Here is a 27,346-nt window from a genome sequence, read left to right on the forward strand (position 1 = left end):
GACCCTTGCTCTAACCAAGTGAGCTATCCAGCCAGGGCTATATCGCAGTCTTTTTGATGCCAACTATTAAAAAAAAAGAGCCCGATATAAATATTTTGGAACCACACAGTCATCTAAAGAATCATGTCAATTAAGATTTTATCAGGCGTCCCCAAACTACGGCCCCCTCAGGCCATTTATCCGGCCCCCGCCGCACTTCCGGAAGGGGCACCTCTTTCATTGGTGATGAGAGGAGCACTGTATGTGGCGTCCCTCCAACGGTCTGAGGGACAGTGAACTGGCCCCCTGTGTAAAAAGTTTGGGGACCCCTGTTTTAAGTTGTTCATTAGACAGGAAAGGATCTTCCTTATACAGAAGCTAGGTTTAAGATAAAATTCTAGTATCATTTTATAGACTATTAAATAAGAATACGGCTTGAAACGAGAGAGCTGGTGATTCAGGTGGCCTCATTCCTTAACGAACTGCTTTGTTTACTCAGTTATTTTCATTTAGTTGCAATAGAGTTTATGCTTAAAAATCTGTGCTGAAAGGCTGTAAGAATCATTCCAATCAAAATATTAGCTAGTTGAATCAGTGGAGTAGGAAAATCTATTTTATATTTGCTGGCCACATGTAATTTGTGAAATATTTTAATAATCTTTCTTACTTGAGAATAGGTTTTGGCAATATAACATACTTGTAAAACAAATACATTAGATCTTATGTAAGGTTATTACTCAAAACATTTATTTCAGATTAGAGATGCCACGTATTTAAAATCAAGGCGTCCAGAATATGCAATCTAGTGGTCGCATTTTCTTACTGATGGGTTTATTCTGTTGTGAGATCAGAAACCTTTTGAATCAAGATTTTTTTGTTTTTGTGACAGAGACAGAGAGAGGGACAGATATGGACAGACAGGAAGGGAGAGAGATGAGAAGCATCAATTCTTTATTGCGGCACCTTAGTTGTTCATTAATTATTTTCTCATATGTGCCTTGACTGGGGGGCTCCAGCAGACCGAGTGACCCCTCGCTCAAGCCACGACATTGGGCTCAAGCTGGTGATTGAAACAAGTTTTGGCATTTTTGGTGCCTTTCAAAGTCTAAAGCTACACTATAAGATCAATTCAAGGCCCTGGCCAGCTGGCTCAGCAGTAGAGCATCAGCTGGGCGTATAGAAGTTCTAGGTTCAATTCCCAGTCAGGGCACACAGGAGAAGCAACCGTCTGCTTCTTTACCCCTCCCCCTTCTCCCTCTCTCTCTTCTCCCACAGCCATAGCTCAATTGGCTCAAGCGAGTTGGCCTCAGGTGCTGAGGATGGTTCCATGGCCTCTGCCTCAGGCGCTAAAAAATGGCTCCTATTGTAATGAGGCAATGCCCCAGATGGGCAGAGCATCACCCCCTAGTGGGCATGCTGGGTGGATCCTGGTTGGGATGCATGCGGGAGTCTGTCTGTCTGCCTCCCCTCCTCTCACTAAAATAAAACAAAATAAATAAAATGAGATCAATTCAAATAACAGACACCAACCCATGGAAATTACATCCTAGACTCTACAAATTTACCTTCAGACAGAGGCTGGCAGTCTCCCTTTGAATAGGTTTCCCCAGGGTCCACTGCTCTCCGAAGTGACAGACTACCTGCTAGACTGGACCGAGCCGGCTTGGGTGAGTTACTCTTTCTATTTGTGGCTGCAAAGACATTTACAAATATTTCTGAATAGGAAAAAATAGCAAAATAACTGGTTTACTTGGGGTTTTATTCCAAAAATATTTCTACTTTGCTGCTTGTAAAGTAGTCTTAACTCACAAAAAAAAGAAGAAGAAACTAAATCAGTAAACTTAAAAAAAAAAAAGACAAACTCTGTTCTTCTTATAATTAAAATAACTATTAACAACAAAAATATAACCCAGCCCTGGCCTGTTGGCTCAGCAGACAGTGTTGGCTCAGAGTGGAAGTCCCGGGTTCGATTCCCGGCCAGGGCACACAGGAGAAGTGCCCATCTGCTTCTCCACCCTTCCCCCTCTCCTTTCTTTCTACCTCTTCTCTTCCCCTCCTGCAGCCAAGGCTCCATTGGAGCAAAGGTGGCCTGGGTGCTGAGGCTGGCTCCATGGCCTCCACTTCAGGCGCTAGAATGGCTCTGGTTGCAATGGAGCAACGCCCCAGATGGGCAGAGCATCACCTCCTGGTGGGCAAGTGGGGTAGATCCCAGTTGAACACATGCGGGAGTCTGTCTCTCTGCCTCCCCACTTCTTCAGAAAAATTAAAAAAATAAATAAATAATATATATATATATATATATATATATATATATATATATACACACACACACAGTGTGTCCGTAAAGTCATGGTGCCCTTTTTTTTTTTCTTTCTTTTTTAAAATTTTTCTGAAGCTGGAAACGGGGAGAGACAGTCAGACAGACTCCTGCATGCGCCCGACCGGGATCCACCCAGCACACTCACCAGGGGGCGACACTCTGCCCCTCCGGGGCGTCGCTCTGTTGCGACCAGAGCCACTCTAGTGCCTGGGGCGGAGGCCAAGGAGCCATCCCCAGCGCCCGGGCCATCCTTGCTCCAATGGAGCCTCACTGCGGGAGGGGAAGAGAGAGACAGAGAGGAAGGAGAGGGGGAGGGATGGAGAAGCAGATGGGCGCTTCTCCTGTGTGCCCTGGCCGGGAATAGAACCCGGGGCGCCTGCACGCCAGGCCGACGCTCTACCACTGAGACAACCAGCCAGGGCCCATGGTGCACTTTTGACCAGTCACAGGAAAGCAACAAAAGACGATAGAAATGTGAAATCTGCACCAAATAAAAGGAAAACTCTCCCAGTTTCATACCTATTCAGTGTAGTTCGATGGGGCTCATGCACAGATTTTTTAGGGCTCCTTAGGTAGCTATCCCGTATAGCCTCTACAGCAGGGGTCCCCAAACTTTTTACACAGGGGGCCAGTTCACTGTCCCTCAGACCGTTGGAGGGCCAGACTATAAAAAACTATGAACAAATCCCTATGCACACTGCACATATCTTATTTTAAAGTAAAAAAACAAAACAGGAACAAATACAATATTTAAAATAAAGAACAAGTAAATTTAAATCAACAAACTGACCAGTATTTCAATGGGAACTATGCTCCTCTCACTGACCACCAATGAAAGAGGTGCCCCTTCCAGAAGTGCGGCAGGGGCCGGATAAATGGCCTCAGGGGGCCGCATGCAGCCCGTGGGCTGTAGTTTGGGGACCCCTGCTCTACAGACTCATCACTCACTGATGGCCTACCAGAACGGGGTTTCTCCACCAAACTGCCAGTTTCCTTCAACTGCTTATCCCACTGAGTAATGTTATTCCTATGTGGTGGCGCTTTGTTATAAACGCGCCAATATTCATGTTGCACTTTGGTCATGGATTCAAATTTAGCAAGCCACAGAACACACTGAACTTTCCTCTGTACCGTCCACATCTCGACTGGCATGGCCGTGGGCTGCTCCGCTGTATACACGGTGTTACGTCATCATCTGAGCATGCGCACATGCTGCCACATCATCCTACAGAAACTGAGAGGGTTTTCCTTTTATTTGGTGCAGATTTCACATTTCTATCATCTTTTGTTGCTTTCCTATGACCGGTCAAAAGTGCACCATGACTTTACGGACACACTGTATAACCCCTGAATATTTGGAAATTGTAAAATATTATTCGACTGAAAAGAAAATCAACACTGAATTAGAAATGCACCATAATTATAATACTTCAACTAAATCAATAATCAGAAGAAAATGTACGGCCTTAAAATGAATTATAAAAAACTGTTACTAAATGGCTTAACATACAGACTCAAGAAGCTAGAAAAAGCCTGACCAGGTGGTGGCGCAGAGGACAGTGCATCCGATTGTGATGTGGAAGATCCAGGTTAGAAACCCTGAGGTCGTTGGCTTGAGCACAGGCTCACCAACATGAGCACGAGGTCACTGGCTTGAGTGTGGGATCATAGACATGAGACCCCATGGTCGCTGACTTGCAGGAAAATCCTCTGTTTGGAACACACTGATTGCAAGACTGTATTGTTAACCTAGCAGTACTCCTAAATCTGATCTACAGATCCAACACAACCCCTATAAAACTTCTAGTTATCTTTTCTTTTGAATTGCTGAAGTGAACAGTGTAAAATCCATGTGAAAATGCAAAAGATCCAGAACGCCCTAAAAACATCTTGAATGGAGAACTAACATTTCCAATTTCAAAACTTGCTGTAAAATTACCATAATCAAAACTGTGTGGAACTGGTGTAAAGACAGAAATACAGATCAATGGAACAGAACTGAAGGTCCAGAGATAACCCTTACATTCATGGTCAATTAACTGTTTGTTTTTACAGAGGCAGAGATAGACAGGGACAGACAGACAGGCATGCAAAGATGAGAAGCATCAATCATCAGTTTTTCGTTGTGAAACCTTAGTTCATTGATTGCTTTCTCATATGTGCCTTGACCGTGGCCTTCAGCAGACCAAGTAACCCCTTGCTGGAGCCAGCGACCTTGGGTCCAAGCCGGTGAGCTTTTTGCTCAAACCAGATGAGCCTGCGCTCAAGCTGGCGACTTTGGGGTCTCGAACCTGGATCCTTCCGCATCCCATTTCCAACGCTTTATCTACTGTGCCACCGCCTGGTCAGGCATGGTCAATTAACTTTTGACAAGAAGGCTAACCAAGACAATTCAATGGGGGAAAGAAAAGACAGTAACAAGCATTAACCAGGATATGAAAAAACTGAAACCCTCAGGCACTGCTGATGGAACTGTAAAATGGTGCAGCTTCAGACTTACGTACCATTCACCTGCCTACGAGACATTTTACTGGGATATCTAGCAGACCTCTCAAATCCAGCATACTTAAAAAAGAATTCCTGACTTTATGCCCTTACCTCCTCACACCTTCTTCTTCCATATTTGATTTGCATCTCAGTGACACCACCAGTCACTAAGTTTCCTAGGTCAAAAAAGTGAAAACACCATTCTTAAGTCATTTTCTTTCCCTAATACACTATCCAGCCTTTCTTACTATTCTGTGGGAAAGAAGTGAGCCCTCCTGGACTAAAATATCCACTGCATTAATGGAGTAAGTTCTCTATGTATCTAAAACAGCATCAGCTACAGGCCAGCCTCAGGAGAATTAAGAAAAGTAGAAACCTGAGTCAAGAAAGGTTGCTATACTGAGTACGTCCATCCACCCACTGTAATAAGTCCAGAACAAGCCATCATATTTCATATAAGCCATTGTTATAGTTGTTAACTGGTCTCACATTTCCCACTCTCAACCCTTTTCAGACCTCTCTCCATACTACAAAGCAAAGTGATCTTTGTAAAAGGTAAATCCAATCATAAATACCGCCCCCATTTATATTCTCTAGACTCTAGAGTCTAGAGACTTCCTCCCAAAATCAGAATAGAACACAAAACTCTTTACTGAGGTCTTACAGAAAAGCCTTCCTGAGCTAGATCCTGCTTGCCTCTCTGACTTATCTGTCATTCTCCCCTCTGCTGTGTTCACCATCTTCAGCCACACCGCTCTTCTTTCAAGCCTTCAAACATGCAAAGTACACCCTTAGCATTTTCTGTTGTTTACCCTGAACGCTGCTCCCCCGGATCTCTGCGTGGCTGCCATCTTGTCAACCTTCAGGTCTCAGTTCAAAAGTCACCTCCTCAGAGGTGTCCTCTGACTACCCAACCTCACCTGCTCTTTCCCACCACCCTTTGTTGCTTCCTTCACAGCACCTTTTACCAACTGTATTATCTTTCCTTGTCTACACACTTTTATGTCCAAGTCCCACCATATAAACACACGAATGCAAGATCCACAAGGTTCAAGATTCTGTGTTATTGCCCAGTAGAGAATCAAGAAATGTTTCAAGCAATCAAGAAATGTTAGTTCTAGCCTGACCAGGTGGTGGCGCAGTGGATAGAGCGTTGGACCAGGATGTGGAAGACCCAGGTTCGAAACCCCAAGGTCGTCAGGTTTGAGCAAAAGCTCACCAGCTTGAGCCCAAAGTCACTGGCTCAAGCAAGGGGTTACTCAGTCTGCTGAAGGCCCGCAGTCAAGGCACATATGAGAAAGCAATCAATGAACAACTAAGGTGTTGCAACACGCAACGAAAAACTAATGATTGATGCCTCTCATCTCTTCGTTCCTGTCTGTCTGTCCCTGTCTATCCTTCTCTCTGTCTCTGTAAAAAAAAAAAAAGAAATGTTAGTTCTATTATATAATTTTATAGTATAAAATTTAGTCCATTTCAGTTGGGAGAAAAGGCTGTATATATTTGTAGTCTTAATTCATTACCTGTATAAGACAGATTTTAAGTAGTACTATTCTGAAAATAACCTATCCTCTAGCTTCCCAAATGACACACGGAGAAATGACAATAAGAGATCTTTGGCACTTACAGTTTCGTATGTAACAAGTGGCAACCGATGACTTCGCCAGGAGCTCCATTCCCAAGTCCTGTAGCCTGCCCGAGCTCTCAGTTCCGCACGCCACCAGCGCAGCTGGGTCAGCCGAGAACAGGCCTGTCTGCATGTCTCCAGCAGAGCTGCTGCTCTTTATTTCTGACAGTGTGTTCTTTACGTCGGTTGTCATACATCGAACTTCCTCCATTTGAGTTTTGAGTCTTTTCAGCATCTTTAAGTCAGAGGGAACTCGCCACATTGCCTGCTGCTTCCTTTGATCCTTGTCTTTCCGCGAATAGGAGGCTGCAGAGCAAGCAAGAGCCAGTGACAACTCATGTTAATGTGCAGCAGTTTAACACTCATGACATCACTCTGCGCTGTGAAATGTGCACATCTGATGTGCTGATGTGTCCATAAGCTACAATGATTTAGGGTGGTATCAATAATAAAAGTATGTATTAAATGCCATTAATGAAAATAAAGATAGTCACAAATATCTTAACTTTATTCATACCTTCAAAGTTAGAATCTGGGTCACATTAGAATCACTAAAACCTGTATTATATTCTTACCTCTAAAAGTTTAAAATGCTGCAGTACTACCTGTGCCTTTTTCCTTACACTTCTCTACTTTTCTCAGCTTTTCTATACGGAAGTGTTTTTTTGGGGGGGTTAGGGGGGTTGAGAGAGAGAGACAAACAGGAAGGGAGAGAGATGAAAATCATCAACTCGTAGCTGTGACACCTTAGTTGTTCACTGATTGCTTGCTCATATGTGCCTTGACCGGGGGGCTACAGCCAAGCCAGTGATCCCTTGCTCAAGCTGGCAACTTTGCGGTTTCGAACCTGGGACCCCAGTGTCCCAGGTCGATGCTCTATCCACTGCACCACCACCAGTCAGGCACACTGAGGTTTGATTACGTTCATAATTTAAAACATAGCCAATACTTAGTCAAAAATGATCACCTAGTATATAAAAATGTATCTATTCTAACTAAAGTCATTAAGCTTATTTACTGAACTACTATACAATATAGACACAGCTATGAAGTGTCATGAAATATCATAAAATAGTTCCATGTCACTGACTCTGCAGCCACTACATTTTCTTCCCAGAAAGTATTGAAAGTTTTTTATTTTTAAATTTATTGACTTCAGAGAGAGAAAGAAAAATCAAAAAAGAGGGAGAGAAAGATGAAAAATAACCCGTTTCAGTACCATGTGATACATGGCAAGACAGGAAAGGTAAGGTGCTATGGGATTTTACTCCAGGGAACCTGACACTTGAAGGATATTTACTATGCTGACAATGAGAAGCCACCTTCCTGAATTTGCCAACTTCTATGGTCCATTAGAACTGAGAATCTCATCAGTAACCCTTCTTCCGTGTCATTCAGCTATGGCGCCCAGGAGTGACAGTTCTCCACAGCTGCTCCTCTAGTCATCAGCGTCTGCCAGTGCTGCCACCCTGGTCACCTCAGCTTCTCCAGGGTCATCTTTACTACATTCCACCTGTTGCCAAGCCCTATAAACTCTAGCTTCATAAAGTTCAAACATTACCACTGCCATACTATAAGTAAAATCTTAGTTATATAGTGCCTAGACTGACATATCCCCTAGGTGTTAAGTAGAACTTTTATTACATCAGAAAAATTCTGAAGACCTTACCCCAGTTCCACATTTTTAATCATTCAATGATTGAGAAAATACACAGAAATGTATGAATTTGCCCTCTCATATTAGGAACCACTGAAATAAACTTCTACAATAGTACCCTGATTAAACTCCCATTTCTGGTAAAACTACCAGCTTTCTAAAATCGAGTTTGAGCCTGACCAGGCGGTGGCGCAGTGGATAGAGTGTTGGACTGGGATGCAGAGGATCGAGGTTCGAAACCCCGAGCTCGCCAGCTTGAGCGCGGGCTCATCTGGTTTGAGCAAAAGCTCACCAGCTTGAACCCAAGGTCGCTGGCTCGAGCAAGGGGTTACTCAGTCTGCTGAAGGCCCACGGTCGAGGCACTTATGAGAAAGCAATCAATGAACAACTAAGGTGTTGTAACGCGCAATGAAAAACTAATGATGGATGCTTCTCATCTCCGTTCCTGTCTGTCTGTCCCTATCTATCCCTCTCTCTGACTCTCTCTGTCTCTGTAAAATCAAGTTTGAATTAAACCACTCCTGAACTGAACAACGGCTCCCCTACTTTGAATAAATTCCTCAGGCTCACATGTAAGTAAGGCCTTCCACAGAATGAGCCCAACTTGACTTTCCAGTTTCTAAGTTCTGCACTTACCACTGCATTTACCTTATAAGCTGATTCAGTTCTGCATTGGACACACCCTGATACCTCTTATGCTTCTATAATGCTTTTACAGCTTAGAAGTTAAGCATCTGCAGTAAGTCTCATAACAGGTGTTCACTCAATATGAGTTGAAAGAACAAAAGAATAAAAGGACAATAAAGGAATAACATAGCAACTCTATGCCAACAGATCTAATAACCTAGAGTAATGGCCCAATGACTTGAAAGATAATCTGCCAAAACTCACACAAGAAAAACAGACAATCTCAATAGGCCTGTACCTATTAAATAAAATCAATACTTAGTAATTTTCCAAAACAGAAAACATCAGGCCCAGATGAGTTCACTGATGAATTCTATCAAATGGTTAGGGAAATTATACCAATTCTCTACAATCTCCAAGGAAAGAAGCAGAGAAAACACTTGCTAACTCAATCTATGAGGCCAGCATTACTCTAATAGGATACAATATCCATTCATGATTCAAACAAATAAAACAAAACTGTTAGTAAACTATGTACAGAAGAGAACTTCCTCAACTAATATCTACAAAAAAACCTACTTAATGAGGAAAACCAGGCCCTGGCTGGTTGGTTCAGTGGATAGAACATTGGCCTGACACACGGACAGCCCAGGTTTGATCCCAGTCAGGGCACAAGTGAGAAATGATGATCTGCTTCTCTCTCTCTTCCCGTCCACAGCTGGTGGCTTAGTGGGTTCGAACATTGGCCCCTGGTACTGAGGATGGCTCAGTTGGTCTGAGCGTTGTCAACCTGGGGCACTAAACATAGCTCAATTGATTCGAGTATTGGCCCCAGATGGGACTTGCCTGGTGGATCCTGGTCAGGGCACATGTGGGAATCTATCTCCTCTTCCCTCACTTAAAAAATAAAATAAAATAAATTTAAAACTAAGAAAAAAAGTCAACTTTGACTACATGTCTAATACATGTATGTATACAATATGCTATAGGAACACAAATGTAACTTCTCTCCAACAAATAACCTACAGACTTCAAAGTTACTGACTGGTATAGGTTTTTGGGCTGCTAAACAGCAAAGTATGAGTAAACCATTCTTTTCTATATTCAATTTAGACAGAGTTCCCCTTGGAAGTTATGGTTTTCATGAGGTGTGCAAAACTCCAAGTCAACTCACAAACAGGAACTGTACTTCTTCATATGGATCCAATTGTCAAGTACATACAATTTAAAAGGCAAATCGTTATGGAAAAAAACCTTAGAGGCACTTTGACATTTTTGCAGAAAACACCTCTGAACAAAAATAAAAATTAACTTGATTAATATGGCATTTTGTGACTTACAATGAAAAATCCTTTTGCTACAGAAACATACTGTATTTCAAAACTTGGATGAAAACCTCGGATTAAAATCCGAGTTTTTCTCGGGAGCCACAACAAAGAAACAGCATGCCCCTAGTTCACCTGTGGGCTGCAGCAGGGCAGCTGGCGGGGGCGGCTGCAAGCCCCACAGATTCTCCACACTGCTCCGGTCCTTCAGGTGCAGCAAAGGGATTAAGATGAAAGGGTCAATGTCTAATAAACTGCTGGCAGCAGCAGAGCCTAAGTGCGCTCTTCTTGGCATTCTGCTACTAGCGCCCACATAGCCATGGTCGCTACCTGCAAGAGAAACAGACACAGAAAACGCATGCTGTATATTTGTACAAATTTCTTCAAAGAAAAAGCAAACTGGTCAATGTCTGAATACTTGTCTATGGACCTATCACTGCGGAGTGTTTTCATGACGAGAGACACAAAGAAGAGGCCAGAGTGCCAGAGAGGCATCCACAGCACAGTGATCAGGCCCCAGCCTCATTATTACCCAGAATCCAAAGCAACCCTCGACCTCATCCTGAGCCCTGAAAATAAAAAGGTGACAATGTACACAATATATACAATTAGCGGATGACAATGAGGAAGGGAGAATACATCTCGTGACTCAGTGGTCTTGGAGGAAAGACAAATCCCCTTGGTATAAAAGATTACAAGGAGCCAGATACCAAAATAGGTATCTTCTCCAGGTCTTTGGACAGCAAACTATACGGATTCATGACAGTTTGGGGGGCTCTTTTCTAGCTTGATGAAGTTCTAGAGCACATCTTGAAGTTTATAGACTGAACTTGTTAATGACTAACGTACAGTACAGATACCCGTAAGCAAATGTCGTATTTCCATCACCTAAAGTAGATGACGCTTGAAGCCAAGGAAACCACCTAAATGCCTAGCAAGTAGCTAAGTATGAAAGTGTTGGTTAAAATCGACCTTGAATGAAACTGTTTAATTATATTCTAAAGAAACACAACATTTAAAATGCTATCTGATGGCCCGGGCGCTGGGCATGGCTCTGTGGCCTCTGCCCCAGGCCCTAGAGTGGCTCTGGTCGCAATATGGTGACGCCCAGGATGGGCAGAGCATCGCCCCCTGGGGGGCAGAGCACCGCCCCTGGTGGGCGTACCGGGTGGATCCCGGTCGGGCACATGCGGGAGTCTGTCTGACTGTCTATCCCCGTTTCCAGCTTCAGAAAAATGAAAAAATAAAATAAAATAAAAAAAAAAATAAAATGCTATCTGAGGCAAACTCATAGCAGATAATGGAGAAAAATTCAATTATTCAGAAGCTTCCAGCCAATTTGTGTTTTTCATCCACATTCACACCCTCATAACTTCACCTTCTCCTTCTTCTAAAGATTATCAGTTCATTGCCAATTTTTCTTCCCAGCCTCTGTACCCACTGGAACTCCTATTAAAAAGAACAGAGCCTGACCAGGTGGTGGCGCAGTGGATAGAGTGTTGGACTGGGATGCGGAGGACCCAGGTTCGAGACCCCAAGGTCACCAGCTTGAGCGCAGGCTCACCTGGCTTGAGCAAACAGCTCACCAGCTTGGACCCAAGATCACTGGCTCAAGCAAAGGGTTACTCAGTCTGCTGAAGGCCCACGGTTAGGGCACATATGAGAAAGCAATCAACGAACAACTAAGATGTCGCAACGAAAAACTGATGATTGATGCATCTCATCTCTCTGCGTTCCTGTTTGTCCCTATCTCTGACTTTCTCTCTGTCTCTGTAAAAAAAAAAAAAAGAACAGAAAATTATCCCCCCTCCACCTTGAAACCATTTCAAATCAGACTGCATTACTAGTCAGCTGGAGAAGTTTTTAAAATTACAGATTCCTGACTCCACTTCAACTGTACGAAATGAGAACATTGGAGTGGGGTCCAGGACCTTTTTCTAAAAAGCTCCTCAGGTGATTTGAGTAGTAAGCTCAGTAGCCCACTCTACTGTATCTAAAGCCCTGATAGCTGGTTCTTCTTTAAAAATAAAAGTTGCCTGTTATCTGAACCTACAGTACAGAGAGAATTAGTGACTTCTCTGTTTCTCACTGCTCTTGCAGGCCGATACTCTCACTAATGAACAGAAACTCCTCCTTTGTGGTTTGTGCCCTTTGGCCACTCCCACTCTCTCCCTTGTTCCCACCCTCTCTACTCACTAGGCAGGGGGCCCCAAACTATGGCCCATGCTGAGGCATGCAGCCCCCTGAGGCCATTTATCCAGCCCCTGCTGCACTTTGGAAGGGGCACGCACCTCTTTCATTGGCGGTCAGTGAGAGGAGCATAGTTCCCACTGAAATACTGGTCAGTTTGTTGATTTAAATTTACTTGTTCTTTATTTTAAATATTGTATTTGTTCCCGTTTTGTTTTTTTTTACTTTAAAATATGTGCAGTGTGCATAGGGATTTGTTCATAGTTTTTTTTATTGTCCAGCCCTCCAACGGTCTGAGGGACAGTGAACTGGCCCCCTGTGTAAAAAGTTTGGGGACCCCTGCACTACGGTATTCACCCACAGGCATCCGACTTTAGCTCCATTCCACTTCCTCTCTCTAAGAACAAATACTGCCAGCACTGGGGAGGGTTCTCTCTCTCCGGCCCTCTGTCTCAGACCTAAGTATACAGCCTAATGAATGTTCACAAGGTACTGGCACCCCAGAACTACCCCCCTCACCTCCTCAAATAGCTCACTAACCTTCCTCCCCAAAGGTGACCTCCATCCTGAGTTAAATACCATAGATTAGTTTTCTGTTTTTGGAAGTTATGTGAAAGTGATGACAGAGTATGTATGTCCTCTTATATCCTGCTTCTTTGCTCAACTTTATGAGATTCATCTGTACTGCTATGTAGCATCCCAGTACATGAACATACCAATTTCCTTATTCTACTGGGAAAGAATTTGGGTAGCTTTTAGCTACAAAGAATAAAGCTACTGAAAATTATAAGTAGTTAACTGCTCTTATAGCTCACATGGGGAAAATATAAAACACCTTATAACAAAGCAAATGGATCAGAGATGGGTTCCTCCCTTCCTGAGCCAGGCCGATTAATCCTGCTAAAATGTCACACTGATCTACTTAAGTTCTTGATTGTATTACAGCGCCTGCTTGCGTTAGAGCATGACATTCTAGGTCCTACACAGTCTAGTCCCAAACTACCTTCCGAGTCTTCTCTACTTTTCTACATCCTTTGTTACAAATTACATTTGCTTTATGTTTTTATTTTGTTTTGAGAAAGAGAGAGAGAGACAAGAAGGGAGGGAGGGAGAAACAGTGGGAGGGAAAGAGAAGCATCATCTTGTAGTTGCTTCACTTCAGTTGTGCACTGATCGCTTCTCGTATGTGCTTTTATTTTTATGGGAGACAGAGAGAGAGGGACAGAGACAAATAGGAACAGACAGGCAGGAAGGGAGAGAGATGAGAAGCATCAATTCTTCATTGCAGCACCTTGGTTGTTCATTGATTGCTTTCTCATATGTGCCTTGGGGAGGGCTCAAGCAGACCAAGTGACCCCTTGGCTCAAGCCAGCAACCTTGGGCTCAAGCCAGCGACCTTTGGGCTCAAGCCAGCGAGCATGGGTGTTGGGCAGATGAAATATATTATGCCCACTTTGTTAATAAAGATGGCGCTGCCCAGGCAGAAGCCCATCGCCCAGGTGATGATATTAGTTGCCCTTCTTGCTTGGGATAGGTGTGATTATATTCATATGTGTTGGGGGTGGGCTGTGGGCAGGCAGGATCAAGCCCCCTTGTAGCCTGGGGCTTGGTTTTAGGACTAAGTCTTTCCCACCCTTTTTGATGTGGGATGGTGCACTCTCATGAGGAATCCCATTATGCCTCAGATAAGTGACTTTGTGTATCAGAGACTTCCTTGTTTGTATATTGAATTAAAGGTTTTGGTTTCTACACTATAAAGTGGGGCAGACCGAGAGCTTGCTCTCTCTTGGTTCCTGAGATTAGCATTAGAGAGAGCAGAGAAAGGCCACGTGGAGGAGGCCAGGAGAAGCAGCCAAGATGGTCACGGAGTGCTGAGTAAGAAGACAGTTTGTGCAGAGTTTGTGCAGGGAGAAGGAAGGAGATGGGGAACAGAAGTGACTAAGTCTGGTGAGCTAGAAACCTTTGATTCTAGGAAACTCGGATAAGTCAGTAGCTTTGTGAGCACTAAATGAGTGGGTTTTGGAGCCCAGTGTGTGTTTTTACTTGGCCACCGGGTACAAGCTAGGATTGAAGATGATGGCCCACCAGTTCTTGGCTCCACTGTTTCATTACCATCTGTCTGAATCTAATGCGAACCTGAATGGGCCAGGCAGCTGTGATGGTAGCCACAGCAACTGGCTTTACAATGGGGTTTTGAACCTAAGTCCTCTGTGTCACAGTCCAACACTCTATCCACTGTGCCACCGCCTGGTCAGGCTGATCACATTTGTTTTTGAAGACCTTTACTGGTTCTACTGAAAAACTCCAAACTCCTTAGTCTGGTAAATAAGACTTTCCATTGCATGATCTTGTTCCTGCTTACCAATTTCACACTAACTTGCTCCCATATAAACGAGTCTGAATTATCTGAAGTTAAAAAAAAAATAATAGCTCTGGCCAGTTGGCTCAGTGGTAGAGCATCAGCCTGGCATGCAGGAGTCCCAGGTTCGATTCCCAGCCAGGGCACACAGGAGAAGCGCCCATCTGCTTCTCCACCCCTCCCCCTCTCCTTCCTCTCTGTCTCTCTCTTCCCCTCCCGCAGCCAAGGCTCCATTGGAGCAAAGATGGCCCAGGCGCTGAGGATGGCTCTGTGGCCTCTGCCTCAGGCGCTAGAGTGGCTCTGGTTGCAACACAGCGACGTCCCAGATGGGTAGAGCATCGCCCCCTGGTGGGCATGCCGGGTGGATCCCGGTCGGGCGCATGAGGGAGTCTGTCTGACTGCCTCCCCATTTCTGGCTTAATAAAAAAAAAAGAAAAAGAAAAGGAAATAAATAAATGATAATGCTGCATCTGCTGCCTGGAATGCATTTGTTATCTCACACACTGATCTCTCTGCTCCCCTAATAAACTGTCAGCTCATCTTTCCTTTTTTTTTTCCTTGTATTTTTCTGAAGTAAGAAACAGGGAGGCAGAGAGACAGACTCCCGCATGTGTCCAACCGGCATTCACCTGGCCAGCGGGCGATGCTCTTCCCATTTGGGGCATTGCTACATTGCAACTGCAGCCACTCTAGCGCCTGAGGGGGAGGCCATGGAGCCTTGGCTGCGGGAGGGGAAGAGAGAAAGAGAAGAAAGAGAGGAGGAAGGGTGAAGAAGCAGATGGGTGCTTCTCCTGTGTACCCTGGCCGGGAATCAAACCTAGGACTTCCACACACAGGGACAATACTCTACCACTGAGCCAACCAGCCAGGGCAGATTTTTTTCTTAAGTGAGAAGCAGGGAGGCAGAGAGACAAACTATCACATGCACCCCAACAGGGATCCACCCAGCAAGCCCCTTTAAGGGGCAATGCTCTGCCCATCTGGGCCACTGCTCCACTACTCAGTAACCAAGCTTTTTTAGTGGCCACTGAGGTGAGTCCATGGAGCCATCCTCAATGCCCGGGGCCAACTTGCTGCAACTGAGCCACGACTGTGGGAGAGGAATAGAGAAAGAGTGAGAGGAGGATGGGTGGAGAAGCAAATGGTCGCTTCTCCTGTGTGCCCTGACCAGGAATTGAACCCGGGACTTCAACATGCCAGGCTGACACTATATTTCAAGAGCAAGGTCAAGCATTTCTCCCCTTTCTGAAGCCTTAATCTACCCATTCCCAATTAGCTCTCACTTTCTTTTCTGGTGTCACCCCCCCAGAATCTATATTTACAATCACAAAGTTTTGCAGTGACTAGTGGTTTCTCGTTTAGGGAAAGTGATGTTCATTCGTCTTATACTCCCAACGAACAACAAAGTGGCTGATACCTAGTGGGCATTCATTAAACATCTGTAGAACAGGTAACCTTAATCTCTAATCTGAAATAACAAGTGTTTTGAGGAGTAGCCTTACATAAGGTCAATTTGTTTCACAAGTATGTTATATTGCCAGAACCTATTCTCAAGTAAGAAAGATTATTAAAATATTTCACAAATTACATGTGGCCAGCAAATATAAAATAGATTTTCCTACTCCACTGATTCAACTAGCTAGTATTTTGATTGGAATGATTCTTACAGCCTTTCAGCACAGATTTTTAAGCATAAACTCTATTGCAACTAAATGAAAATAACTGAGTAAACAAAGCAATTCATAGAGGAATGAGGCCACCTGAATCATCAGCTCTCTCGTTTCAAGCCATATTCTTATTTAATAGTCTATAAAATGATACTAGAATTTTACCTTAAACCTAGCTTCTGTATAAGGAAGATCCTTTTCTTTCTAATGAACAACTTAAACCTCTTAACTGACATGATTTAGATGACTGCATAGCTCCAAAATATATATTAGTAACAGGCGCAAAGTGGACCTTCTGTAATTAACATACAATGATAATGCATGCTACTCTCAGCCCTGCTCCATCCCGAATCTAGCCTGTTTACTCCTTTATTAAAATGTTTTATTGTACAATAGTCTTAGATTTATAAAAAAAGTGTAAAGAGAATATACAGTATTTCTGTACATCCCATACCCAGTCTCCCCACTGTTCAACATCTTTCATTACCATAGTACTTTGATCATAACTAATAAACCAATAGTAATATGTAATTAAATTCTAAACATTTTTCAGATTTTATTAATTTTCCCCTAATGTCCTTCTTGCGTCCTGGGGTCCCATCCAAAATATCAAATCACATGTATGTTTTTGACGGCTTTGGCAGTTTTAAGGAGTACTAGTCAGATATTTTGTAGATTGTCCTTCAGCTGGGGTGTGTGTAGTGTTTTTCTCATGGTTAGACAGTGCTTATGGGTTTTGGGGAGAATGGCGGATAGAGGTGCCATTCTCAGCACATCACATCAAGGGTACATGCTATCAACATGACAACACGATGACACTAAACCTGACAATCTGATGTAGGTAACTCTCCCCCTTTCACACTGTACTATCTGGAAGCCAAGTCCCTAAGCGTAGCTTACACTTAACAGTGGGAAGTTATGCTCCATCTACTCAAAGAGGCAGTACAGAAAGCAATTAGTTGAAATTCTTTTGCACATGTACTCTCTTATATTTACATATATTGTTCACACATCTATTCACCTTTAGATTATAAGTAACTAAAGGGTTAAGTCTTTTTCATTGTATTGTCCAGATATCCTGAAACAGGGAAGAATTTCAACAAGTAGCTACCAAATATGTAAAACTCCCAAAAGCACAGAATAAAAATTAACTGATTTGCTGTATCCTCAGCACCTAGAATTCAGTGTCTGAATTATAATAGGTACTCAAAAAATATTTGAGTAAATTATAAGTTCAGAATTATAGAACATAAGGTCCATGAGAACAGGGACTTTTATTTAGTACTGTCACTCCAGATAGTAAAAGAGTACCCAGTTCCAGTTAAGTGCTCGGTAAATATCTGGTGACTGAGTAATTGAAAAATATAACTTCTAGTTTACTCAAAGTGTCTAAAAATGTTATATACAGGAGTTTCCCTACAATGCAGTTTAAGGGAAGAAATCACAGAGTTTAACTTTAAAATAAAAAAGCTAAAAAATACTCAGTAACTTTGATGCAGTATATTCAGCTTCTATTTTGCACCAAGACAGCCTCTGAATTTTTCTGTATTACTTAAAATCTTGAAACTGATATTAAATACTTGATCATAAAGTGCATTTACTCAATATTGATCTGAAAAATATTAAATGATCCCTATTATACTGCTAAGTGCTGGGTATGCAACGTTAAGTCCCACACTGTCTCGGCTTCATGGAGTCCGAGGTGAAAGGCAAATGGGCACTAAATAAGCAGTTAAATAGCTTACATGGGTCCTACAGGTTCTGAAAGATTAATCTGAGAGCGGAAAAGACACCCAGGGCAAGCAGTCTTGGGAGGGCTTCTAGGAAGAGATGAGATAAAAGCTAAGACAAGGAGAAGGTACAAGGAACACATGTGGGACACGAGGCTGTGAGAGGTGCCACGGGACACGTGGTGGGCTGGACGATGGCACTGGCGTGTGAGCAAGGGGAACCTGAGAACTTAACAGAGCCGGCACGCACAGGGCTTTGTGTACCAGGGTCACGAGTTTGGACTTTAAGTAAAGAAGTGGCATGATCAGATATGAATGTGAAGGACAAAATTTCATCCTGTCTTCATGCTGTAGGAAACAGAATGAAGGGAGCAACAAGGGATAGAAGGAACCCAGCGGGAGGCGACTTTGGAGACAGTGGCCTAGCATCTCACAGTCTTATACGTAAGTAAGGTACACAAAGTGTTTTTGCACTGTGCCTGGTCCCAAATGCTAGGTATTAGTATTGTTTTAAATATATTAGTGCCCTGGCTGGATAGCTCAGTTGGTCAGAGCATCGGCCTGAAACACAGAGGTTGCTGGTTCGATCCCTGGTCAGGGCACATGCAGAACAGATCTATGTTCCTGTCTCTCTGTCTCCCTTCCTTTCTGGCTAAAAATAAATAAATTTTAAAAATACATTAGTAATAGACTCTAAAGTCCATACACAAAATATAGGACCTCCAACACCATGAGTCATACAGAGCAGTGGCTGCCACATATTAAAATATAATACGATCAAAAAAGAACAGAAAAGAAGGCCCATGGGGTTTGGCCTCTGTACCTGGAGGTCCCGCAGTGGCTCTATCTACTACAATTTCTCCCTCCTCCAATTCCATGTTGTTGTACTCCACATCGTTTTCTCCAGACCTAAGAATATACAGAGTTCATTATTCCCACAGAGTAAGGAAAATCAACATTATCTGTCACACCTCAATGCATTTTACAACTACAGTGCACAGCCTTCTCCTGTGAAGATAGGATACTTCTATATACAAAAATGAAGAAAAATACTTTTGTCATTATAACATGTATAGGTAGTACTAATAGTCAAACTACCTTTAAAAAAATACTAAAATATCCTGACTAGGAGGTGGCGCAGTAGACAGAGTGTCAGCCTGGGATGCTGAGGACCCAGTCTTGAAACACCGAGGTCGCAGGCTTGAGCGCAAGCTCATCAGCTTGAGCACAGAGTCACTGGCTTGAGCATGGGATAGACATGACTCTGTGGTAACTGGCTTGAGCCCAAAGGTCACTGGCTTGAACCCCAAAATCACTCGTTTCAGCAAGGGGTCACTGGCTTGACTGTAGCCCCCCGGTCAAGGCACATATGAGAAAGTAATCAATGAACAACTAAGGTGTTGCAACAAAGAATCGATGGTTCTCATCTCTCTCTCTCCCTTCCTGTCTCTCTCTCAAAAAAAGGGAAAAAAAGGTAAATATCCCACTTTTAGGCCTAGTTAATATGCTTCTACTATTATCACTTAGATGCTTCACAACGGTAGTTAACGTACAACACTCACATAGTTTCTTCATCAATGTCATTTTCCTCCGTGTTACTTGTCGCTGTGGAACTGGCAGAGGAACTGCTGCCATCGAGGTGATTTACTTCATCTTCCCCAACAAGATCCAGATCCAGATCCCCATCTGAAAGCTCGTGCTAGAACAAGGCAAAAAAACAAGTTTCATCTCAAAGAACGATTCAGTACGGACCAGGTACCAAACAACAATGGAATCATCAGAATTCTCTGCTCCTGTGCCTAGGCTGCTGGGTACAGCGGACAAAAGCACACAACCACATTACCTAGAACCACTAGTAATTCATTGCTGCCCACTTCAGCTGGGCCCTCAGTGTAACTGGAAATGCTTCACAGAGTCTGAATCAGCTTCCAGTAAGGCTGCACACGTACAAACATTTCAGATTATCATTCCTCAGATCATGCCTCATCTCTACGATCCGCAGGGCCATTGTAAAACCTGTCACCTATCTGCCCAGAAAAACATACTGGCTATTAAATATAAAACCCCCAATTTCAGCCGCCCTACCAGTAAACCCCACCTACCCTTCCTTTACCTCATCCTAGCATAAGGTTAAATAACCTGACTGCTTCTTCCAAACCCTATTAATCTTTTTAAATACTTTGTTTTGTGTCTTAAACTTATCTTCAGTCTGTCTCCGGGATGGCGCCTTCAGTTTAATGTACACATGGTCTCAGAAAGCTTCCCTCTGCATCCGTCTCACCTTCAACAAAAACACCTACTTCTTAAATTCTCATCCTAGTGGTGTTTAGCTGGGACAGAACCGCGCTATCTCCCAAAAGCCCTAGATCATTCTATCTACATATGCAATGAGAAAATGATCACTGCATAAAATGTAGTTTCAATGAATAGAAATAAAACACATTTTTAAAATTCACAACCTATATAGTTTCTAGAATGTCCACCACAGTTTGTTTTGTAGAATATAACTTTCTACAATAGATTAATTTTTTTTTTCCTCTGAAGTTAGAAGCGGGGAGGCAGTCAGACAGACTCCTGCATGCACCTGACCGGTATCCACCCGGCATGCCCACCAGGGGGGGATGTTCTGCCCATCTGGGGCATTGCTCTGTTGCAATCGGAGCCATTCTAGAGCCTGAGGGGGGAGGCCATGGAGCCATCCTCAGTGCCCAGGCCAACTTTGCTCCAATGGAGTCTTGGCTGCAAGAGAGAAAGAGAGATGGAGAGGAAGGAGAGGGGGAGGGGTGGAAAAGCAGATGGGCGCTTCTCCTGTGTGTCTTGAGTGGGAATTGAACCCGGGACTTCCACACACCAGGCTGACACTCTACCACAGAGCCAACCAGCCAGGGTCAGTACAATAAATTAATTTTAAAACCTTAAAACACTTCAATTCAGCCTGACCAGGTGGTGGCGCAGTGCACAGAACATCAGACTGGGATGCGGAGGACCCAGGTTCGAGACCCCAAGGTCGCCAGCTTGAGCACGGGCTCATCTGGTTTGAGCAAAGCTTGGATCCAAGGTCACTGCCTTGAGCAAGGGGTTAGTCTGCTGAAGGACCATGATCAAGGCACAGAGGAGAAAGCAATCAATGAGCAACTAAGGTGTTACAACAAAAAACTGATGATTGATGCTTCTCATCTCTCTCCGTTCCTGTCTGTCTGTTCCTATCTATCCCTCTCTCTGTAAAAAAACAAACCAAAAAACACTTCAATTCAGCCACTGCTGACTCATCTACAGAAAGGCATACAATAGCCCTGGCCAGTTGGCTCAGTGGTAAGAGCGTCGGCCTGGCATGCAGGAGTCCCGGGTTCGATTCCCGGCCAGGGCACACAGGAGAAGTGCCCATCTGCTACTCCACCCCTCCTCCTCTCCTTCCTCTTTCTCTCTTCCCCTCCCACAGCCAAGGCTCCATTGGAGCAAAGTTGGCCCAGGTGCTGAGGATGGCTCTGTGGCCTCTGCCTCAGGCGCTAGAATGCCTCTGGTTGCAACAGAGCAACGTCCCAGATTGGCAAAGCATCGCCCCTTGGTAGGCATGCCGGGTGGATCCCGGTCGGGCGCATGCAGGAGTCTGTCTGATTGCCTCCGTTTCCAACTTCAGAAAAATACAAAACAAACAAACAAACAAAGGCATACAATAAAAGTGAAAATAAGTGGACAAGACTTTCGGCACACTAATTCCCCTACATCATATGCTGAAAACCACGATCGTGTTCTCTTATCAAACACAAAATAAATCTAGAACTGGTCTAATTATTACATGATAATCCTCATTCTGAATCTTCTCCTCATCTTCGTCGTCTTTGACCTCTCTGACAGTAGCTGAACCAGGACTGTCCTGGAGAAGCCCGTCAGCACAGGAACCAGACTTCTTAGATCGGGTCTCGGGAGTGTCATCATTCTCGGGGCTAAGATGATTAGCTGCTGGTGACAAATCTCTTGACTTCTGAGTTCGAGATAACTCAATGGCAAGCCTCTTTTAAGACAGAAAAAGCACAAATAAACATGAGTCACAGGCAGTGTTTCTGTGGTACAACAAAAATATTTTAAATAAACAATATACCAACGTGTTCCTAAAGCCATTGCTTGTACCGTCTCTCACCACCTGCTGCCCTAAGCTTATCAAAAATCTGTAACAAAGAAAAACTGCCCCATTTATTCTCATCCTTCTCCTATCCAGCCTAAGCTACACATACAATTAGCAAACTACAGTAAATACAGGCAGTTTTAAGTGATACAGTTAACATAAAAACCTCTGAGAGTATGTATTTATTCTTATTTTCCTCCCTCATCTATGAACTACTCAAACCTTCCCCTGCATCTATCCCAGTTTCCACGGACAAAAAAGAAACATTCCTTACGTAATTTAGTTTACCATTGTAAAATAAAAATTAACCAATTCATGCTAGTGCTCAATTCAATAGTGAGGATTCAAGAGGGGGCAACTCTGAATCATCTAAATTCAAGAAACCGTGGGGAAGAGAAATACAGAAGTCACTGAGAGAAGACCAAACAGACAACCTTAAACTAGAGCAGCACTGTAGAAAAATATTATACAACGATGCAAATATCTATGTCTGCAGTGCCCAATACAAGCACTTAAAACGCGGCCAGTGCAACTACTGAGCTGAATTTGGTTTTTTTGTTTGTTCTTCTTTTGTTTTTGTGGGAGAGACAGAGAGAGTCAGAGAAAGGGACAGATAGGGACAGACAGGTAGAGAGAAAGATGAGAAACATCAATTCTTCGTTGCAGTTCCTTAGTTGTTCATTGATTGATTTCTCATATGTGCCTGGACCTAGGGGGCTACAGCAGACCAAGTGACCCCTTTCTCGAGCCAGCGACCTTGGGCTCAAGCTGGTGAGCCTTGCACAAACCAGATGAGCTCACGCTCAAGCTGGCGACCTCGGGGTCTCGAACCTGGGTCCTCCACATCCCAGTCTGATGCTCTATCTACTGTGCCGCCTGGACAGGCTGAATTTGTTTAAGTTTACAGAGTTACATATGGCTAGTGGCTACTGAACAATAAAGAATTAGAGGTTCAGCCTGACCAGGCGGTGGCCCAGTGGATAGAGTGTTGGACTGGGACGCGGAGGACCCAGGTTTGAAACCAGGAGGTCTCCAGCTTGAGCGTGGGCTCATCTGCTTGGAGCAAGGCTCATTAGGTTGAGCCCAAGGTCACTGGCTCGAGCAAGGGGTTACTCGGTCTGCTGTTGCCCCCCCCCCCTCGGGTCAAGGCACATATGAGAAAGCAATCAATGAACAACTAAAAAGCCACAACAAAGAACTGATGCTTCTCATCTCTCTCCCTTCCTCTCTGTCCCTATCTGTACCTCATCACAAAAAAAAAATTAGAGGTTCAAAGGTGGTAAAAATGGAGAATATAATTGAACTTTTCTACAAAATTACAAATAGTAATTATCAAAAATCTACCACATTCCATCATGTATAAGACGCACCCCCCCCCCCAATTTGGGGTCTAAAAACTGAGTACACCTTATACAGTGGTTGTAATTTTTTTCCTTGCATTTCCCGCTTTTTTGTGCTTGTTTTTGCTCTCATTGTTGAAGACAGTGATTCATCATCAGACACAGATGAGGACAAGCTAATGGATGGGAGTTTTGACAATGGGGAGTTATATGAATTTTATGATGAATAAAACTTGAGTTCAATAACTTTATGCAATACCTTTTTTTCAAATTTCGGGTGCCAAAATTAAGGTGCGTCTTATACATGGGATCGTCTTAGACATGGGGAAATACGGTAATCAAAAATGTTAATGGTCAATAAGACAAAATGAAACACTAAACCCAAATATAAACTTTTTTGCTTACCTCTTTAAGGTTATTTATTTGTTGAATATAGCTAGTCTGTGCAGCTTCCAACTGAGTAATATACCAGTGCTGGTCCCGGCATTTTTGAAAGAAAGTTGGTGAACGAACCTGAAACCTTAAAAGAATAGCTGCATGTGAAAAATAACCCAAACAGTCAAGTATTATCAACCAAGCCTAAACCAGTATCTATAATTTCTAAAATTTTAAGTTTCATTACACTGTAAGGCCAAACTTCAACATGAACTCAGAGCTCCTCATATTTGCCATTTATACACGTAGTTCACAAATTATAATAAAATCAGGTTCTAAGAAGTCATCTGTAAGTCAGTTACCTAAACTTAAACAGCAGCTTTTTTTATTTTATTTTATTTTTTTACAGAGACAGAGTTAGAGAGAGGAATAGATAGGGACAGACAGACAGGAACGGAGAGAGATGAAAAGCATCAAATCATCAGTTTTTCGTTGTGACACCTTAGTTGTTCATTGATTGCTTTCTCCTATGTGCCATGACTGTGGGCCTTCAGCAGACCAAGTAATGTCTTGCTCGAGCCAGCGACCCTGGGTCCAAGCTGGTGAGCTTTGCTCAAACCAGATGAGCCTGCGCTCAAGCTGGCGACCTCGGGGTCTCGAACCTGGGTCCTCCACATCCCAGTTGAATGGTCTATCCACTGTGCCACCGCCTGGTCAGTAAACAGTTTTCTAAAGAACTGGCTGGGCCCTGGCCGGTTGGCTCAGCGGTAGAGCGTCGGCCTGAAGTGCGGGGGACCCGGGTTCGATTCCTGGCCAGGGCACATAGGAGAAGCGCCCATTTGCTTCTCCACCACCCCCCCTTCCTCTCTGTCTCTCTCTTCCCCTCCTGCAGCCGAGGCTCCATTGGAGCAAAGATGGCCCGGGCGCTGGGGATGGCTCCTTGGCCTCTGCCCCAGGCGCTAGAGTGGCTCTGGTTGCGGCAAAGCGACGCCCCAGAGGGGCAGAGCGTCACCCCTGGTGGTCGTGCCGGGTGGATCCCGGTCGGGCGCATGCGGGAGTCTGTCTGTCTCTCCCCGTTTACAGCTTCAGAAAAAAATTTTTAAAAAATAAAAAAATAAAGAACTGGCTGGGTGGCCAAGTGGATCAAGTGTAGCCCTGGTGCACCAAGGTCACAGGTTTGGTCCCATCAGGGCATGTACAAGAAGCAATCCAGTACACAACTAAATAGAATATGTAATGAGTTGATGCTTCTCTTGCTCTCTCTCTTCATTCTCCCCTTCCTCTCTCTCTCTCTCAAATCAACGGAAAAGTTTTTTAAAATAAGAAATAACATTACATGTCATAGTTATCTACTGAAGCATATTTATTAAAATAACGTAACTGAAATACAATGTTGATCATGAGTTACGAAGAGCAGGACCATACTAAGCAGGAAGGAGGAAGCTCTTTCCTTCCCCTTTCTCAACTAGGTCAGACCCTAGCAAAACAGGCAGTTTGTTTTTTGTTTGTTTTTTTGTTTTTGTATTTTTCCAAAGTGAGAAGTGGGGGGCGACAGACAGACTCTTGCTTGCGCCAGACCGGAATCCACCTGGCATGCCCACCAGGGGGTGACGTTCAGCCCCTCTGGGACGTTGCTCCGTTGCTGTCGGAGCCATTCTAACGCCTAAGACAGAGGCCATGGAGCCATCCTCAGCGCCCAGGCCAACTTTGCTCCAATGGAGCCTTGGCTGCAGGAGGGGAAGAGAGAGATAGGAAGGAGAGGAAGAGGAGGAAGGGTGGAAAAATAAATGGGCGTTTCTCCTGTGTGCCCTGACTGGGAATCAAACCCGGGACTTCCACACACCGGGCTGACGCTCTACCACTGAGCCAACCAGCCAGGGCCAGGCAGTTTGTTTTAGGTACTGCTCTTTCTCACTACTTGTTCCATATCACATTCCTAGATTTCCTGCTCCTCAATAAAAGAATCACTTAAAAGTTCAACTACCCGCCTGACCAGGCGGTGGCGCAGTGGATAGTGCATTGAACTGGAATGCAAAGGACCCAGGTTCGAGACCCCGAGGTCGCCAGCTTGAGCGTGGGCTCATCTGGTTTGAGCAAAAGTTCACCAGCTTAGACCCAAGGTCGCTGGCTCGAGCAAGGGGTTACTCGGTCTGCTGTAGTCCCACAGTCAAGGCACATATGAGAAAGCAATCAATGAACAACTAAGGTGTCACAACGAAAAACTGATGATTGATGCTTCTCAACTCTCTCTGTTCCTGTCTGTCCGTCCCTATCTATCCCTCTCTCTCTTGTCTCTGTAAAAAAAAAAAAAAAAAAAGTTCAACTACCCAAGACTGCTTTTTGCTTTAATATGTATTAGTTTTTTGTTTGTTTGTTTTTTTGTTTTTTTCCAGGGGAGAGCACGAACGCAGTCCCCCACTACCACAAATTATGCAGTCAAGTTTCCCACATTTGGGGAAATCGCAGGGGTCAGCACACTCGGAGTGCAATGAGTGAGCCTCACCCTGGGAAAACCACCTTCGTGATCATGGTATCTCCCCTGCCAGGTAAGTATATTTTCTGTTTGTTTTTTAAGTGAGAGGGGAGACAGACAGACTCCCACATGCTCCCTGACCAGGATCCACTCAGCAAACCCCGCCTATGGCCAATATTTAAATCAACCAAGCTATCCACAGTGCCTGAGGCCAACACTCAAACCAACCGAGCCACTGGCTGTGAGAGGGGAAGAGAGAAAGAATGGGAAAAGGCAAGGGAAGAGAAGTAGTGGGTCACTTCTCATGTGTGCCCTACCAGAAATCGAATCCAGGATGTCCACACATGCAGCCAATGCTCCATCCACTGAGCCAACCGGCCAAGACCGAAATACTTTTTTTAAATACGAAAAATTAGCCCTAAAGAGTGGTGCAGTGGATACAGCATGGGCCTGGAGCACTGAGGTCATCAGTTCAATCTGGGGTCGCCAACTGAACCCCAAGGGCACTGGCTCAACCTCTAAGGTCCTAGGTTCAAGTCCTGGTCAGGGCACTATGTGAAATGAAAAAATAAGCATATAACCTCTATTTTCTGATTTGCTAAGTGAGGCTGCAAGTTCAACAGATAAATGGCACCCTACTAAATTTATGGCATTACTAACTAGATGTCAAACACATTTCTGACTAACTTAAATTATTCTATTCACTGACTACACAGGACTCATGGAAATAAATGGGTAAGAACATAGTAAGGTATAGTTAATGTGAATTTCAATATTCATCTTCGCTAAACAAATAGATTTTAAAACAAAGTTCTAGTGAATTTATTCCCTCATGATAATAGCCACTATATCAAATGTTTCCTATTACCTTAAAATCACTGTATCATTTTGTCGATTCAAGTACCCTTCATTTGCAAGTAAGTCCAAACGGAAAAACCTATTATAACCCCAGCATTCTCCAACTTCAAAGTCAGATGCAAACTCTCGAATGATATTTTTCGTAGGATCATTGCAGGACTGGTGAACCATTTCTACACGATATTCATATCTAAAATTGAAAAACAGAA

At 43.8% G+C, this 27,346-nt stretch overlaps 2 protein-coding genes and 2 non-coding genes across 6 annotated transcripts in view; 2 read left to right on the plus strand and 2 right to left on the minus strand.

Annotated features, from left to right (window-relative positions):
* The window catches only part of RAD51C (RAD51 paralog C), a 187,064-nt gene extending 178,779 nt beyond the window's left edge, over positions 1 to 8,285 (plus strand). Inside the window, exon 11 of the transcript XR_010748947.1 lies at positions 8,273 to 8,285. The gene's annotated coding sequence lies outside the window, so the exon portion shown is untranslated. The remainder of the gene's footprint in view (positions 1 to 8,272) is intronic.
* The window catches only part of TRIM37 (tripartite motif containing 37), a 95,868-nt gene that overhangs the window by 29,228 nt on the left and 39,294 nt on the right, over positions 1 to 27,346 (minus strand). For 2 of the 3 annotated variants that reach the window (XM_066364680.1, XM_066364679.1), the window contains exons 13-20: positions 27,148 to 27,327; positions 23,837 to 23,951; positions 21,765 to 21,980; positions 19,531 to 19,667; positions 18,792 to 18,877; positions 10,158 to 10,352; positions 6,414 to 6,719; positions 1,545 to 1,670 (exon numbers count right to left, since the gene is read on the minus strand). In XM_066364680.1, the coding sequence (XP_066220777.1) occupies positions 1,545 to 1,670; positions 6,414 to 6,719; positions 10,158 to 10,352; positions 18,792 to 18,877; positions 19,531 to 19,667; positions 21,765 to 21,980; positions 23,837 to 23,951; positions 27,148 to 27,327 (1,361 nt within the window). The remainder of the gene's footprint in view (positions 1 to 1,544; positions 1,671 to 6,413; positions 6,720 to 10,157; positions 10,353 to 18,791; positions 18,878 to 19,530; positions 19,668 to 21,764; positions 21,981 to 23,836; positions 23,952 to 27,147; positions 27,328 to 27,346) is intronic. The other variant, XM_066364682.1, reaches the window with a different exon arrangement.
* TRNAF-GAA (transfer RNA phenylalanine (anticodon GAA)) lies at positions 24,552 to 24,627 on the plus strand. Its single transcript has one exon. It is a non-coding gene; the product is annotated as a tRNA-Phe (tRNA).
* On the minus strand, positions 26,197 to 26,360 carry LOC136396218 (U1 spliceosomal RNA). Its single transcript, XR_010749613.1, has one exon. It is a non-coding gene; the product is annotated as a U1 spliceosomal RNA (small nuclear RNA).

Source organism: Saccopteryx leptura, chromosome 2 (genome assembly GCF_036850995.1).
Source record: "Saccopteryx leptura isolate mSacLep1 chromosome 2, mSacLep1_pri_phased_curated, whole genome shotgun sequence".
Classification (NCBI taxonomy): Eukaryota; Metazoa; Chordata; class Mammalia; order Chiroptera; family Emballonuridae; genus Saccopteryx; species Saccopteryx leptura.